Source organism: Borostomias antarcticus (genome assembly GCF_949987555.1).
Source record: "Borostomias antarcticus genome assembly, chromosome: 12".
Lineage (NCBI taxonomy): Eukaryota > Metazoa > Chordata > Actinopteri > Stomiiformes > Stomiidae > Borostomias > Borostomias antarcticus.
Genome location: NC_140245.1, coordinates 20,025,336 through 20,042,449, shown reverse-complemented (window position 1 = coordinate 20,042,449; position 17,114 = coordinate 20,025,336). Strand labels below are relative to the sequence as shown.

Here is a 17,114-nt window from a genome sequence, read left to right as displayed (position 1 = left end):
CATGTACATGGGATGAGTCTGTTGTCACATTATGTATATCAAGCTGCACACCACAATACATATATTTGTAGTAGTATCAGTAGTGTTGTTGTTGTTATAATAATAATAATAATAATAATAATAATAACAACCATAATAATAATAATAATAATAATAATAAGACGAAGAAGAAGAGAAGCGTCAATTACTTGTTGGGTTGCAAAGGGCAAGAAAAGGTATATGTTTTTTATCTTATAAAGGCACAAAATAATTTTACTGAAAGTGAAGGGAAGTCTGGCAGAGCACATGACTACCAAATGCATGTGGAGCGGAGAGAGACGGTCTGGTAATCAGGTCAGCCTATCTCTGCCTGCGGGAGCTAGGAGGGACTTTGTGCATCTAAGGGGCATTTTAAAGTTCTCAAAGCTTGTTGTTACGTATTACTGTATGTAGGAGTAGGATTGATTTGATATCATTAGAAGTAATTAGTGGTAAGCCCCTCAAATTCCTCCAAATTCCCAGAATCTAGCAACCCTAATTTTGAGACGAAAGGCCACTGTAACAATAACTATCAATAACAATACACATATACAGTGTAGTTGGTTGAATGTCCAAACTATCCTATACAAAGATTTTATTTTCCATCAGTTTGGTGTCAAAGTCCATGGTTGGATCCACATAACCAAGAGAATATGAATCAGACATGAGACAAGGTGTGAAGACATTTTCAGACATTTTAAGTGAACTGTCCCTTTAACTTTCACCACATTCCTCAACCAGCATGAGCAGGTTTCCTCCAGGACAGGAATGTTTGTTTTTTGGGCCTGGGGCTGGCTCCACACCTCCATCTGCAGCTTCCTGAGCCCCAGTGAGACCACAGTGCCTGTCTGTGACCACAGTGAGACCACAGTGCCTGTCTGAGACCACAGTGCCGGTTGGAGACCGTGGAGGAGAGATCATGGTGTTCCACAGCCTCTCCCTGCAGCTCGTCCTGCTCACTGCTGTCCTCGTCTGCTGCGCCTGTTCAGGTAAAACACCTCACATGCTCCTCCATTAACACTTCTACATTAACACCTCACATGCTCCCCCATCAACACTTCTACTGTACATTAACACCTCACATGCTCCCCCATCAACACTTCTACTGTACATTAACACCTCACATGCTCCTCCATTAACCCTCTACATTAACACCTCACATGCTCCTCTATTAACACTTCTACAAGGTGGAGGGTACACTCCTGAGCTGAGCCAATGGTGAGCATAGCATGACAAAAGTACAACTTTGTTCCAGTTCTCTCACTGTCGCTGTCCAATAAGGCTAATTGTCTTTATTTCTTTAGGATAGTGTGATCTGATGTTGGTCTGATGTTGTAATTATTGAATTAGCTGCGAGGGGCACCATCTGAATGACGGCAAATTGTTTTGTGAGGGAGAAAGAAACAACCTCAAGGCTGTCATTTGAGGCAACACCCTTTGATGTTGAAAACCAGGACATGGTTGAAGATGTTACCCCACTGTACAACATCTGCACTGTTCAGTGATCTCCTAACCAGGACAACAACCATCCCAGAGATGTCAAAGAGAACGTTGTGAGAGAGACAGGACTCACATCACTCATATTTCAAATCAGCCCTTCAAAAAACAGGACAAGCAATCCTATATCTGCCTAACATGAATACACAGTTTTTTACATGGAGCCATGCATGTGGCCTTAATCTGTCCATGTCGGCCATTTAACTGATTATAGTTCAGTAATGCAGTGGAATAGACCATTGACTTAGTACATACAGCCTTGCGACAGCCATGAGATGTGCTGACATGTTCCTCGTGTCCAGCTCCATCCCACTATGTGTCACCAGCTGTCTCTATCAAGCCCCCCCCCCCTTTCTTGGCTCTCTGCATTTGGTTTCCCCACTTCTGCTCAGCGGCTTTACCTAGTTTACTCTATATGCTTATACCTAGTTTACTCTATATGCTTATACCTAGTTTACTCTATATTCTTATACCTAGTTTACTCTATATGCTTATACCTAGTTTACTCTATATTCTTATACCTAGTTTACTCTATATTCTTATACCTAGTTTACTCCATATTATTATACCTACAGTAGTTTACTCTATATTCTTATAGCTAGTTTACTCTATATTCTTATACCTAGTTTACTCTATATTCTTATACCTACAGTAGTTTACTCTCTATTTTATAGGAGCCTGCCTGCTAAGTGCTTATTATGTGATGCAATAAAATATCCTATTGTGGACTACAGGAATAGCTAGCTATTATGTCCACATTATGGCTTACCATGTAGGAAACATCTCTGCAACTATGTATCTACTCTACCGACAGTCATGTCTCTCTTATGAAGTATTTAGCCCATGTTTGTGCTCTGCTCTAAATGTTTCTATAGATTCCAGGAGCATGCTCGATCGCCCGTTGAGAGAGGTCAGGGAAGAATTTTTACAGCTCACTTTCCTGGCCCCTGGGTGAACTATTTTTTTTGCATCCCTCTGGAATATGTAGGGGTAGGGTCTATGTCCATCCCCCCTTTGCTCTCTGTAAAGCGCATTGTATTGCATCTGTGTATGAAATGTGCAACACAAAGAAAGTTTGATTCGATTTGATTTTGCTGAATCAATCAATCAATCAAAGCTTTATTTGTATAGCACATTTCATATCCAGAGGCAACACAATGTGCTTTACAGAGAACAAGGGAGGTGGGTATATGACCCACCCCTACATATTCCAGAGGGAAGCAAAAAAACATTAATCACCCAGGGGCCAGATAAGTGAGCTGTAAAAATTCTTCCCTGACCCCTCTCAACAAGGCGATACTCCTGGAGTATTTTACAGCTAAGAACATTTATAAAGCAATACATTACATTAAATTACATTTTCAGAGTAGGAGAGGCTAAAAAACATCATTGGGGAGACATGGCAAATACTGGTGTGTGTTTGCTATGGCCCAGGCCTAAAGCCGGAAGTGGGCTGGTGTATGTCTGTGTGTATGTGTGTGTGTGTGTGTTAACTAAATGCTATAACATCCACAGCAGACACAGGGGTATCTATCGGACTCAGGGAGGTCTGCTGGTGACAGTGGGGCATCCACTGGACCTGGTTAGAAGATAGGAGGGAGAGAGAGAGGCACTAGGGAGAGGGAGGGCAGAACAGGGTTAGTAGCACACAGAGCCATAAAAACAACACAGATATTAAAACAGGCAACCTGGAGCAGGCTCTTGGAATATATTTGTCTAACGGCTAAAAACATTTATAGAGCAATAAGTTACATTAAATTACATTTTCAGAGTGAGAAAGGCTAAGAGCATCAGGTCCAGGCCAAGCCGGATGTGGACTGATGTGTGTCTGTGTGTATGTGTGTGTGTGTTAACTAAATACTACAACATCCACAGCTGACACCGGGGTATCAATCGAACTCAGGGTGGTCTGTGGGCGACAGTGGGGCATCCACTGGATCTGGTTAGAAGGTAGGAGGGAGAGAGAGAGGCACTAGGGGAGGCAGAAAATGGTTAGTAGCACGCTGAGCCATTGAAGCAACACAGATGTCAGTACAGAACAAGACTGTTTCAGGATAACCAGCTTCTGTACACTACTTGATATACATACAGTGCATAGCAGGATATACACAAATGTATACAGAGGATTCACAGGTAGGTTTAGGTTTGCTGAAGACGACGGTCCCCTCATCTGAACCATCATTTAAAGCACTAACTCAATATTCACATCAATTCAATCTAGTTAGGAGTTGTGATGAAGAATGGATAGGTTGATATGATAGCTAGAGAAACACTTAGGAGGCACAACTTAGAATAATTAATCTTATCAGCAACTAAGCAATATAATTCCCATCCCTTAATCAGTGGGGATGGGATATTTAAAAGAAAGCAAGGGAGAAAGAGTCTGCCTAAAGGAACATATTATCCCTTAAAGAGAGGGGAAAAGAGAGGTGCAGTAGACAGAAAGAGCCCACCCACCCCCACCACCCGAACGTCTGTGGCATTCATTCAGTCTTTTAGATGTTTCAGTATGTTTGAGTCACTTGCATCTGCATACCTCAATAACAAAGTATAGGATTGCAGCTAATAGACGGGATAAAAATCGGTTTTCATCAAATGGTTTTAATAGATGGATGCATTTTAATGTAGCACTAGATACAACACTTCGGTCAATGTTAGTACCTAGAATGCATCAGAATTATTGCCCCCTAACACAATCCCTTTTTATCTCTTTGCTTCACACAGATGGCACACGGGGGAGCAAACTCCACAGACTGCTGCAGAAACGCCAAGGTAAAGTATGGATTATGACAGGTAGGATGTAAACACCTCAGAATGAAGGGTATTTGTGACGATACAACGTAACAGCTGTGACCTTACACATGCCTGCATCATGGCTGTCCTCCTTCAGGGGAAAGACCTTCACACGTTCCTGTCAGATTCAAACCTCAGTAGCCCTGTGTCTGTGGAGGCTACGAGTGATCAGTGACAGCTTCAGCTGGCGTCATTATGGTTAATGATCCAGAGTGGGATTGGTACACTTATAGAGTGTTTCTCATGCAGCCTCAGGCTCTGCAGTAAATGTCAGAATCACTTCAGCTCTCCATCCGTTTGGGGTCAGAGAGGCCATCAGGGGGGAGAAGCTAGGACGATTCCAAGGGCCATGCACTGCCCTCCATAAACCACTTTTCTTCTTCTTCCTCTTATTATTATTATTATTGTTATTATTGAGTGTGATTATTATTGTTATTATTACTATTACTACTATTAGTATTATTATTACTGTTACTATTATTATTACTATTACTACTATTAGTATTATTATTACTGTTACTTTTATTATTATTATTATTATTACTATCATTATGAGTATTACTATTGCTGTCATTATTATTATTGTTATTATTATTATCATAAGGTCTAGGTTTGGGGGGCCCGATATTATATTCTTTCACAGGGCCCAAAATTTCTAGCGGCACCCCTGTTTGGGGTGGTGACATCTCCCCTGACTGTGTCTCCTCCCTGTGTGGATGAAGATTCAGATTCGGACTCAGATAAACACTCAGTTGTGAAGTCGATTCCGATTCAGATGAACACTCAGTTGTGAAGTCGATTCAGATTCAGATGAACACTCAGTTGTGAAGTCGATTCAGATTCAGATTCAGATGAACACTCAGTTGTGAAGTCGATTCAGATTAAGATTCAGTTGTAAAGTCGATTCAGATTAAGATTCAGATGAACACTCAGTTGTGAAGTCGATTCAGATCAAGATTCAGATGAACACTCAGTTGTGAAGTCGATTCAGATTCAGATGAACACTCAGTTGTGACGCCGAGGCTCTGCGCGATAACTAGCCTGCCTGCGCTCCCTCAGCCTCTCTGTCTCTGTCCTTCCCGTCCTCTCATCCAGCGGGGGGAGAGACCCGGCCCCATGGGGTGGCGGTGGACCCGGCCAAGGCCAAGGAGTTTCTGGCGCCCCTACGGAGGCCCAGGAGGAACATCTGGGACCGCAGCAGGCCAGACGTGCAGCAGTGGATCATGCAGTTTATGCACATGGGATATGATGAAGCGGTAGGAATTGTACTGTGCATACTGTACATTGGAACTGGACATTGATACTGTACATTGATACTGTGAGAGTACCACTGGAACTCACTGCCTTACCCAATGAGAAATGAGTGTTGGGCAGCCCATTGCTCAGTGGTCACAATAATAGACATTATCTGGGAGTTGGAAGTGTACTGGTTTACAATCAGAGCCCCTCCCAATAGACAGATACACACACACACACACAACTACTGTATACAATCAATGCAATACCAAACATTGTTCTCTGTATTTTATATCAGTCATATGGCCATTAAAAGTCATACAGTCTTTGTGTAACTACTGTACCTAATACAGCGAGCATTCAGCACCTACTGTCAACATCACAGCTCCTGGTGGAGCTGTCCAAATAAGTCTATGATGAGAGCTGTGTGTGTGTGTGTGTGAGAGAGAAAGAGAGATTGTGTGTGTGTGAGTGTGATCAGTTGGAGGCGACAGCTGTGATTGTGTTAATGTTGATATCGGTGACATGTGTACCGGTGAGCAGCTGCCCCCCCCCCCCCCACACCTCTGGGTGGTGCGTGTTGCTGCCAGCGATGAACAATGTTAACATTTCCTCTCACATCTGCGCCCGCTGTCCGACTGCAGCTGTTTGGCCGAAATGTCTCATCTCATTCATTCATGCATTAGTCAAAACTCAGGTTATTATCATGCTGCCAATGTTCTTGTTTTTACACCACACACGCCTGACGATGATTATTTAATTTCAGGAGAGAGAAAAAAAACACAGGAGCTGGGTAACAGGCATCTAGAAAATCTAGCTGGTGTCTACATCTCCTTGTACTTTATTACATCTCCCAGTACTTTATTACATCTCCCAGTACTTTATTACATTTCCCAGTACTTTAATCAACAGTGAGCAACGTCTCGACCCAGCAGGGTTCTCATCAGGGCCACCGCTCCCTGAGGTTGGTTTCATCTCGGCGCAAGGGGTCATGGGCTTGAGAGTCAGGAAGCTGGCTCTCCCCTCCAGACCTCCCACTGCGGGGCTGTGCTCAGATACTCCACGGTGAAAGGGGGCAGTCAAGAATACGAGGCTGGGTGTGATTGGCTACCAAACTGGGTGAAAAGGGGATAAAATCAGAAATACATTTAACGTAAAGTGGCACCAATTTGCTGAAACAAAAAAAAAAAGTAAAATAAAAATAAAAGTTTGAAATATCAGTGATTCCATGACATTTTGAAATAAGCCATTTTAATCAGTGATCAGCACCTCACAACGGGAATGCAATCATGTCATAGAATGAAATCATCTCAATATTATGCTTTGGAATGATACAAAATCTTTGAAGAATAACCTTGAAAGAGTATATCCAAAGATATCAAGGCTAGCAATTCCTCTCTTCAATGTCGTTTAAAGACTAATTTTGACAGTTTCTAGTTATCATTGAGCAGGTATACAGCACTATTATTTTCATCATTACACAAGGTTTTATACAATATTGTTTTGTTGTCCCACCCTGCAGCGGCTGGAGACTGACCTGTCCTACTGGATGGACCAGACGCGCTCAAGTGACCAGGGACGCCAGCATCACTACGATGAAAACGCTCCTCTTGGCCCCCAGGACGCCAGTTCATACCGACACGGCGCCAATGTCAATTACGATTACTACTAAGACCTTGACTGAAGGCTGTGGGTATGACTCACAGAGCCTCAGGCTGAAGTAAAACCTTCATATCTAAAGCTGGTTCACATATGTACATACAGTACAATAACCTGGACTGCTTTAAGCAGTTTTAGAATGTATGTAGTTCTAAAATGTCTCTGTGTTAAAAAAAAACTGGAGTCTTGAGGATCCATCATGTATGAATGAGAAGGCAGTTTCAAAACAAACATTATTCGAAAACTGCTTAAAACTGTCTTGGCTTATGTATGACCCTGTTTAGACATGGTTTTAAAATGTGTTTTTTTTGACAATCAGATCACAAGTGGACAGCGAGACACATCATAGTTTACAGCTGTGTCTATCATGCGTCTCCAAATGTGTCCAGCTGACCACTTATAGTAACTCACTCCTGCCTGCATGTGTGTCACACAGCTGTTCCATGTATACAAATCAATAATCAGTCGGTTTGACGTTGATCAGATTTTATAAAGTATTCATGAAAGCATGCATCAAAGATGTTTGAAGAACTAATGTCCATAATACGACTATTCCAACTGTTTCAATCGATAGGACAAAGTCATTTGCGACTTGCAAATGAGGCAAAAAAGGTAAATATTCTGCATTGATGACGTGTTTTCCTGTTATGTCCATGTCGGGGACGCATCGCAACGCATTAGTATTTAGACTGATGTGGTCAAATGCATTCCAAACCACCTTGTCAAGTGGTTTGAGTAAACGTTTCACATTTGTTGTTGACACTTGTATTTAGCACTGTCCATTTGTGATCTGATCATCCAAAACACACTAAAACCAAGTCTAATCAGAGTCTATGTGAACCCAGCTTAATACACATCCCTCTGCCTCTGGACCCCTGTGTTTAAGCTACAGTATATGGACTGATCTGATCTGGCTGCTCTGAAACCAGGCTGGGCAAGTTATTTTACCCCCCCCCCCCCCAAAATCTAACAGACTGGGTGCTTATGTGCATATTACTGTATGTGATGTGATGTTATACATACAGTACTACATTATATGTGCTGTTTGGGTTGTGTTCTGTTGGAATAAAGAGACCAACATCTTTTTAAAAAGTGTATGACCTGCTTTTTGGAAGTTCCTCCCCCTGTATGTCTGTATTTTTTTTAATTATTTTTTTCAGCTTGTTACAACACACACACACACACACACACACACACACACACACACACACACACACACACACAAAACACACAAGGACTAAGGCATATTCTGCCAGGCAGGGCTGTGGGGGGTAAATGACTTTCGTAACTCTGGCTTACTGTAAGTCTGGTTTACTGTGGATCTCAGTCAACACGGTCTGTTTGTTTCTGCTGTCACCGGCTGACAGTATTCCGCTGCATTATGTCTCTGCTTCATGCAAATAAGGCCCTAAACGAAGATTTCCTGTCAGCATATACCACCTTTTTGAATGAGGATGTAACCTATAACCTATAACCTTAGGTGGTGGTGGGTTGACTGGTTTCAAACTGTGCCTAATATATAAAAATTCCAGATGGGGGCAGTAGAGAAAACACACGCACCCATGCGCACACGCTTGCTTGCTTGCTTATGGTTGTCCATCGAATCCGATGATGACATCCAATTCTATCCAAATCCTATTGCAGGTAGGACATGTATTGTATATGTGGTGGTAGTGGCAGCGTCAACCGTAGGTGTGTTCCTCCTGAGTCTCCTCTCCTGTCTCCTGGATGTCCTTTCCTCCTCCGGCATACGGGTCCAATCTAGGCACAGCTGACGCCAGGTGTTACGGTCAGCAGCAATATCCTCCAGGGCTTCAGGTCTGATTCTGCATTTCCTTGACGCAGTCTGCAGCTGGTCTTTGTAACGCTTCTTCTGCCCTCCAGCAGAGCGTCGACCATGGTGTAACTGGCCATATAGCACTCTGCGAGGCAGCCGGTTTGAGGGCATCCTTACTACATGGCCCAGCCATCGTAGCTGGTGCTGGGTGACCATAGCCTCAATACTCCTGCAGTTGGTCATTGAGAGTATTTGAGAATGAGGCACACGATCACGCCAGGTAATTCCCAGGATGCGCTGAAGGCAGCATATCTGGAACTGCTCTAGAGTCCTGATGTGGCGGCTGTATGTTACCCAGGCTTCGCAGCTCTAGAGGAGGGTAGTGATGCAGATGGCTTGGTAGACACAGACCTTCGTGCGGAGATGAAGGTTCTTGTTTTGAAAGACTCGATGCCAGAGTCTCCAAAAAGCCGCTGATGCCTGCTTGATCCTGTTCTGTTCCTCACTGTCAATGGTGTTGTCTTCAGAGAGAATGCTCCCCAAGTATCTGAAGGATGGAACAACAGACAGTTGTTCTCCAGCAACAGTGAAGGTAGGTGGTGTAGATGGGATGTTGGCACTCCACTGACAAACCACTTCCGTTTTGATGGTGTTGACGGTCAGTCCCATCCTGCTATACGCTCTTACCGCAGCAGTAAAAACAGACTGGAGGTCTTGTGGGCTGTGAGATACAAAAGCACAGTCATCAGCATACTGTAGCTCAAGGACTCTCTCCCTTTGCAATTTGGTGGTTGCCTGGAGCGTCTTTATATTAAAGAGGATGCCTTCTAGATGAAAGTCCACTGCCACACCGCTGCTGTCCTCAGTCTCCTTGTGGAGAAGCTGGGTGACACATAGCAGGAAGATGTTAAAAGGTACTGCTGCTAGCACACACCCCTGCCTAACCCTGTATGTACAGGGAAGGGGGGAGACTCTTGCCCTCCTATAGTCACCCGAGCATTCATTACATCATGAAATTGGCAGATGATGTTGATAAATGTGTTGGGGCAGCCAAACCTGAGAAGGAATTCCCATAAAACTTCTCTCTGGACAGTGTCGAAGGCTTTGGAGAGATCAACAAAGGCCATGAACAGGTCCTGATGTTGTTCTCTGCACTTTTCCTGCAGCTGGCGAGCTGTGAGAATCATGTCCACCATGCTTCTGCTCTTCCTAAACCCGCATTGCGATTCAGGCAATATCCACTCAGTGATATTGTTAATCAGTCTCTGAAGTATCACCTTTGCCAGGACCTTACCAGGACATTGTCATCGGCCCAGACCTTGGTGATGCACTTATGCCATGCTCTTGTACAGAGGTAGCCTCCTTGTTTCAGCAGCTCAGCAGGGATGTTGTCATTACCAGGGGCCTTGCTGTTTTTGAGGGAAGGGATAGCTGATAGGACCTCCAGGAAGGTTGGGGGCTGGTCTAGATTGTGTATAGGAGGAACGGTGGGCAGGTCGTCGAGAACGGTGTGGTCTGCATCAGAGTCCTAATTAAGCAGGGTGCCAAAATGTTCAGCCCATCTCAGCAGGATGCTATGCTGGTCCTTCAGGACTGTCAGACCATCTGCTGTTTTCAGGGGGGTGATGCAGTGGTTTATTGGGCCGTAGATCTTCTTGACAGCATTATAAATGCATGTCATTTTTATCGGCAAAAGACTGGGTTTCGTGTTCCTTTTTTGTCCACCACTCATTCTGCACAGACACACACACACACACACATTTACACATTACTGGTATGCTCTAACCACTGCCATGAGATAAAATATCTTGTCATGCATCATATTATAGTTGTTATCCTGCACCGGCTCCGTCTGTTCAGTATTTAGTTTTCACCCCTTTGTTGTCAATAGATCACTCAAATTCTGAACTGGATGTTAATGATTTCCTTGCATGAGGTTGGGAGGCTACTCAATGCCATATGAGAGTATAATTGAATACTGTATGCAGTGCACATTAAAATGAATATGTTCAGTTACAGTTGCAGTTCTACAAGGTGATGTCAGCGTCTTAGAGGGCAACATGAGAAGCACAGTCAGTCCCCCACAATGCAGTGCTTCGGGGGGATTTAAGGGATTGTAGTAAGAAACACGGTATGTTTAGGGGCCTACTGGCTCTGGTTACCAAGAGTGAAAGTGCTGTGACGCAGAAATAAATAGATCCACTCCCAGGGGTGTGTGTATGTATGTGTGTGTGTGTGCGTGTGTGTGTGAGCGTGTGTGTGTGTGTGTGGGAGGGGGGGTACTGTATATCATTCAGTTCATAATCGCAGTAGTGCTAAAGCACGGGAAAAAATCAACACCAAAGTCATCACGCTACTTATTCATTATTGGACAAGAAAAATAAAAATGTTAACTGAAATTTGAAATTAATTGGATATCTACATGTTCATCATTCACTGTGGGTCGTAAGCGAGAACGCTTTCAAGAGATCTCTAAAGCCCAGAACACATGGTTGAGGTTTGACTGGCCAGCCTGCTTGGTCAGATACAGCATGAATATTCTGGAGCAGAACAGGTGCCGTCAGACTCTTTGGACATTTCAACATATCAGCAGCATCAGCCTTTGGTTACACTTGAGCCAACCAGACCTGTGCTCCCAGCTCAGTTGACATAGTTACATAATATAGTTTTAAAAGCTTATACTGTAAGTAGCTTAAAATTTTCAATTATTTGGTGCACCCTTAAGTTTATATTCTTTGCTATTACTGGAATTAGATAAGGGTTAAAAAGACTAAAGGTTTTACACCCAATAAAAATGTAATTAGCGTTGTGAAGTATCAGTTAATGGTTTATGATTAATGCACTTTCATTTTGAGTTGGAAGGGTGCTGGAGATTAATCTGACCTGCCAGATGTGAGCTCAGATCAGAATGGTTGAGACATTCTGCTCTCCACGGATCAGTCTGGACTCCTCCCCATCCACATCGATTTCCAGAAATTGCTAAATAATGGGCCAATCAGGGACTGTGTTCTGACTACTGTTCTGCCCCCCAGTGGGGACGCAGCTCCTGATTGGTTCCTGTAGTTGATATTTGAAAAATAAAAGCAAGCCACTGGCAAAACAGTCTCCCGAAGCAATGAGCGGTAACATTAGCAGAATAAACAACCATGTTTACGCTGGCTTTGAGTTTGCTAAGGCAAGTAGTCCTGCCCATAGACATCATTCGGGGCAGCTACTGTAGAAGTCCAGCCTGGGGCCTCATTTATCATTGAGGTACGCCTTCTTTTACACGGTCTTTTTCGCGATTTCAGGCGTACGCCATTTCCCCCCCCCACATTGCGATTTATCAAGCCGAAAGGGCGGAAATTTAGTCGCCTTTCTCCGCGCTTTTGTACGACACCTCTCAAGTTGTCGTACCGATTTACACGGTGTTCTACGCCCTTTTTGAACACAGGGGGAACTGGCGACGCAGGTGGTGCGTCGGTGAATTACTATGTTTGACGGAGAGAATAAGAGCGACAGTTCATGAACGCACAAACATGTAGGCTAATAGCCCAATTCAGCACTAACATATATCGCAATGCAAGATTAGACGTGTCCTCTAACCGGCTCATTCATGGTCCGATATGGATTTGTTCCCCAAACTGAACCTATGCGCTGTCCCAAACCTTTCCGCGCTATATGTCACACACCTAATGCCATCAAACGGCAATAATTGACCAATTAGATTGTCAGTAATATGTGATCATGTGGACCTGTTTGCTGTTTGGTAAGCATACAAATGACAGTCCTCCTGTGCGTACTGCGAGCCTAAATGAATCCGGCGCTACTCGGCCTACTGGCCGAGATAGAACTCCAAAGAGGTGACGGCGATGGCGACTGCACCCACATAAGGGCACCATCAGTGAATGAATACGTCTATGTGAATCGCTAAAATGTGCACACTATAAATACCCAAATCATATGTGACATGCTCATCACAAGTGTAGTGGCACGGTGGCCTGGCTCCACGCATGACTCATTCATCCTGGCGCACAGCAGGGTAGGGGCTAGACTGGAGGCAGGCGCTGCGCGTGACGGCTGGCTTGTTGGTGTGTGCATAGCCAAGATACATATTCTTTGTCTTATTTACTTTAATCTTTATTAGCATTTTCCATCCATACAACGACAATACAATAAAACATAAAAACTTACAATAACAGCTTATGGGTACTTCCATCCATGCAGCTTTTTTTTCTTACTCAAATATGACAATTTTAATATTAGTGGTATCATCACACTTCCTTCTATAATCCATCCATTTTTCCCATCTCCCTTCAAACTTTCCTTCCTGCATCCTCAATGCATAAATAAATCTCATAAATCTCCTCCACAACACCCACCACTGCTCCTTGGTTGGGGGTTCCACCTTATACCAAGCCCTCATTATTGTCTTTTTACTAGCAACCAATAGTACTTTCACTAGGTATCTGTCCCCTCCTTGTACATCATTCTGTTATGTTTGCCAAGATGTATATTCAAAGCTGATAAGAATGAGAACCAGTCAAGACCCCACCACAAAATGAGGACCCAAGCCCTCAGCCCCCTCCCCGTCATGAGGTTTACCAGCGGGGCCAAAGGGCCCACACTGAGGTCATGCGCCAGCTATGAAGACACAAACAAGTAAGGTTCACATTTCTACCATTTTATTGTCTGTTGGTGGGTGACTGTGTGAGGTGTGTGAGTGCGTTTGTGAGTGAATGTGTGAGGTCCGTGAGTGTGGTAGTGAGTGACTGTGTGAGGTCCTTGAGTGTGGTAGTGAGTGACTGTGTGAGGTCCGTGAGTGTGGTAGTGAGTGACAGTGTGAGGTCCATGACAGCATGTGTGAGGGAATGAAGTGCAGTGAGGATGTCCTGTTGGCTCTGGTGGTGTAGTGTGGTGACCTCCACCAACTGCTGAACAACTGCCCCACAACTGCCCCAATCCCTTCTGCCATTTCCCTCTGGGCCTCTAGGGTCATGAGCCTCCAGCACAGCGTCTGATAGAAAGCCCAGCCCTCAGGGACCATTGAGGCAGGACGCTGGCAGCCGGAGGTGGAGGCGTGGGCGGTGGAGACGGAGGCGCTGGAGATGGCAATGGAGGTGGAGGCCGGTGCGCTGGAGGTGGAGGCACTGGAGGTCGTGGCACTGGATGTAGAGGCTGCAACCGGCGGGGGCACGACCGTCAGGTCAAGGACCACTGCAGACTCCCCCTCCTCTGAGTCCCACCCCACGTCAGAGTCTGGAGAAACAATTTCAGTCATTTTCTTTGAGTTTGTCTGTTAACTTGATTATGCATTAAACATTTTATTGTGTAGCCATATTCAATTGATATGTTTTTCTGTTGGCAGCCAAATAAATGCTTAAGTGTGATTTACCGGGTGATTTAGATGAGAGTCTTAATAATGTGGTCTAACATTATGAAGTGGTCATCTGTGTTATCGTTCCCTGTTTTTGGTCCTGAATCAATCATAGCCTACCACAGAATGTGTGGAATGTTTACTTTCCTCACAGCCACATAATACAGCATGTCCGTGTAGCCTACGCCACATACAGGATGCACGAAACGTACAGTAGGCTACCTAAACTGTAGGAGCGATCAGACAAATGTAGGCTCGTACAAATAGCTTACCTTCCGAAGATGATTTTCTTTCCTCGCGTGGACCTCACCAACAAGCACATGCACCTCTGTCTCCGAAAAGTTTCTCTTCTTTCCGCGTTTTTCCATAAACGTCTTTGTCTGTCCTAATGCTCCACGCTATATTATGTCGGTTCCTTCCGGGGTATCCACGTTGTGCCCTGTCATAGTTTTGACCATATATGGTTGAATTTGGGCGTGGAGAGGGCGGAACACGGGGCGCGTGCGCGTACACTCTCTTCTCCGCCAGTCTCGGATTTCGGAGCGTACGACATTTTTGATAGATCCGAAAAGCGTGTAAATATTCTCGTCGTACGCTACATTTCGCATTTTCCGCGTTTTCGTCGTACGCCCTCTTTTACACCAGAATTTACACGCTCTTTGATAAATGAGGCCCCTGTATTGCAAAAGGTTGTTTTTTTTGCGAGGAAGTCTGGCTTCCAGGCTAATCATGACGCTCCAGATTGTTTGAGAAACAGAATGTGAGCTCACAAGATCAGGAGGGTCTCACAAGGCTGGTTGAAGAGCCAGTCGTGGGCTGGAGGACAGGACATCTAATTTTAAAGCTGTGTTTAGAGCTGGACAGAACAGAACACCCTGTAGTCCAGTGGTGGCCTATGCAAAACAGTTTGTTGTTATGTCAGATGAAATCTGGTGGAAGGGACTTCATATCAACACGTGTAGGTCAACGTTATCGAGCCTAGTGATGTCAAGTTCGCAAACAATCCGATTCTTCTGCTCATTGGTACAAAGAGAAGCGAGTCGTATTTCAGAGCTGTTTACTTTATCCTTGTGCCCATATTTCACTGCCTGCTGTGCTTATAGCCTGACGCCACAGATGGTTTGTGTGACAAACAGAATGAGCATGGGAGTTATAAATTCCCTGAAGCGGAGGGATGTGTAATAAATGTTTACAATGCAGATCATTGATGTCTGGCTGGCACAGCTCTAAACACAGCTTGTGGCGTGTGTTTATTGGTTGGTGATTGATTTATTTGTTAGCAGGATTACACAAAAACTACTAGACAGATTAACTCAGATGAAATTTAAGATGAAACCCAGTGGAGGGGTACATGGGAGCAACATAGAATTAAATTTTGGAGCAAATCCGAATCATGGGGCGGGTCCTCAAGCCACCCAGACACGGCTGGCCATTAAAGCCTCTGGAAACTCAAATCCACAAAAGTCTTCTAACTATGTAATTTAGTGTATTATGTACATAATAAACAGCATGTAAAAGTATTAGCAATTACTTTCTATCAAAATTCGAAATATTCTCATTTAAGTTTTTGTAACATTCCTGACAGTGGATTTGAAATGGGCGTTGTTTAATTCGTTTAATGTGACGTCATTATATCCGAGATCCAATCATTCAAAAATGCACGTTAGTAAGTCCTACCTCCCCGCTAAATCTGCCTCGTCGACAGCAAATTTGCAGTTAGCTAACATATTTGATCCAGCCTAGTATCTTTGTCTATTTTTATCTATCCATCTACCGGTATCTATTTTTATCTATCCTCTATCTCCCCACCCTGTGCACCATCATGATTGTTTGTGCTGTCCCTGGGTGCTCATCGGTGAGATGACAACAAGTCATTCTTTAGTTTAGTTATTCAACTGTGTTGGATTTAGAGAAACAGTGGACCGCGTTTTTGGTGAGCCGTGGTGGAGCAGTCCGGAAACATACCTTCATATGCTGCGCTCATTCATTAAATTCTGCCAGAAAGACATGGGTTTTGCACAACGGCTATGTCTTGTAGCTGGAGCAGTACCTTCTCACCCTCCACTTCAGCCTCTCCCCGATGCCCAGAGCCTAGAGATCGATCATGTAAGTTACTTGCTAATGATAAAGTTTAAGTAAATGTTCCACGTTTATTGTTAACCTCACCTTTTTCTAAAGAAATCTAACATTGTTAGCTTGCCAACTCAGTGCTTTGTAGCTGCTTAGCAGCCTAAAGTTAGCGCTAGCTAGTATGGTTAGAACTAGCTGTGGCTAACTAATTCTACTAATGGATAGAAAAGCATTTTGGAACTCACCATTCAGTGATCGATTAAAATGGATTATTAGAGATGGCAGGGCTTCTACTGTATTTCTGCATCCTCTGAGAATTGAGTATCTGACGGCTCAAACATATACGGCTGGACTTTTAGTTGCTGTGCATAGTGCATTGCTAGTTTTGATGAGATTGTTTGTCATTGGCGGATCAAAATGTCAATCAAATCCTGATCTGACGCGCCCACACATTCCTGAGAAATGGTCTAGAGAGCAAAATGAGCCGTTTTTGAACACTTTTTTCGAAGGGTTCTGAACGTTTATTTTAACTCAGATTTTTGTGGATGCTTAAAGAGACTAACATTTTATATCATATATGCATTTTTACTATTTCAAGCCAAGTTTCCAGAGGCTTTAACTTCCATCCATTTTTTGGACTTAAGCTCAGCGGCAAAAAAATTCCCCCATTGATTGTCAATGCGGGAATTGAATGGCCATATCTCGACG

The 17,114-nt window shown here is 43.9% G+C and overlaps 1 protein-coding gene across 1 annotated transcript; it reads left to right on the top strand.

Annotated features, from left to right (window-relative positions):
• Positions 1 to 682: 682 nt before the first annotated feature.
• LOC311315776 (augurin-A-like) lies at positions 683 to 7,216 on the top strand (the record flags this gene model as incomplete). The annotated part of the gene is made up of 5 exons (XM_084446476.1): positions 683 to 692; positions 879 to 1,007; positions 4,240 to 4,287; positions 5,404 to 5,564; positions 7,067 to 7,216. 5 exons carry the CDS (start codon positions 683 to 685, stop codon positions 7,214 to 7,216), a joined length of 498 nt encoding a protein of 165 aa, XP_084302602.1.
• Between the last annotated feature and the right edge of the window lie 9,898 nt (positions 7,217 to 17,114).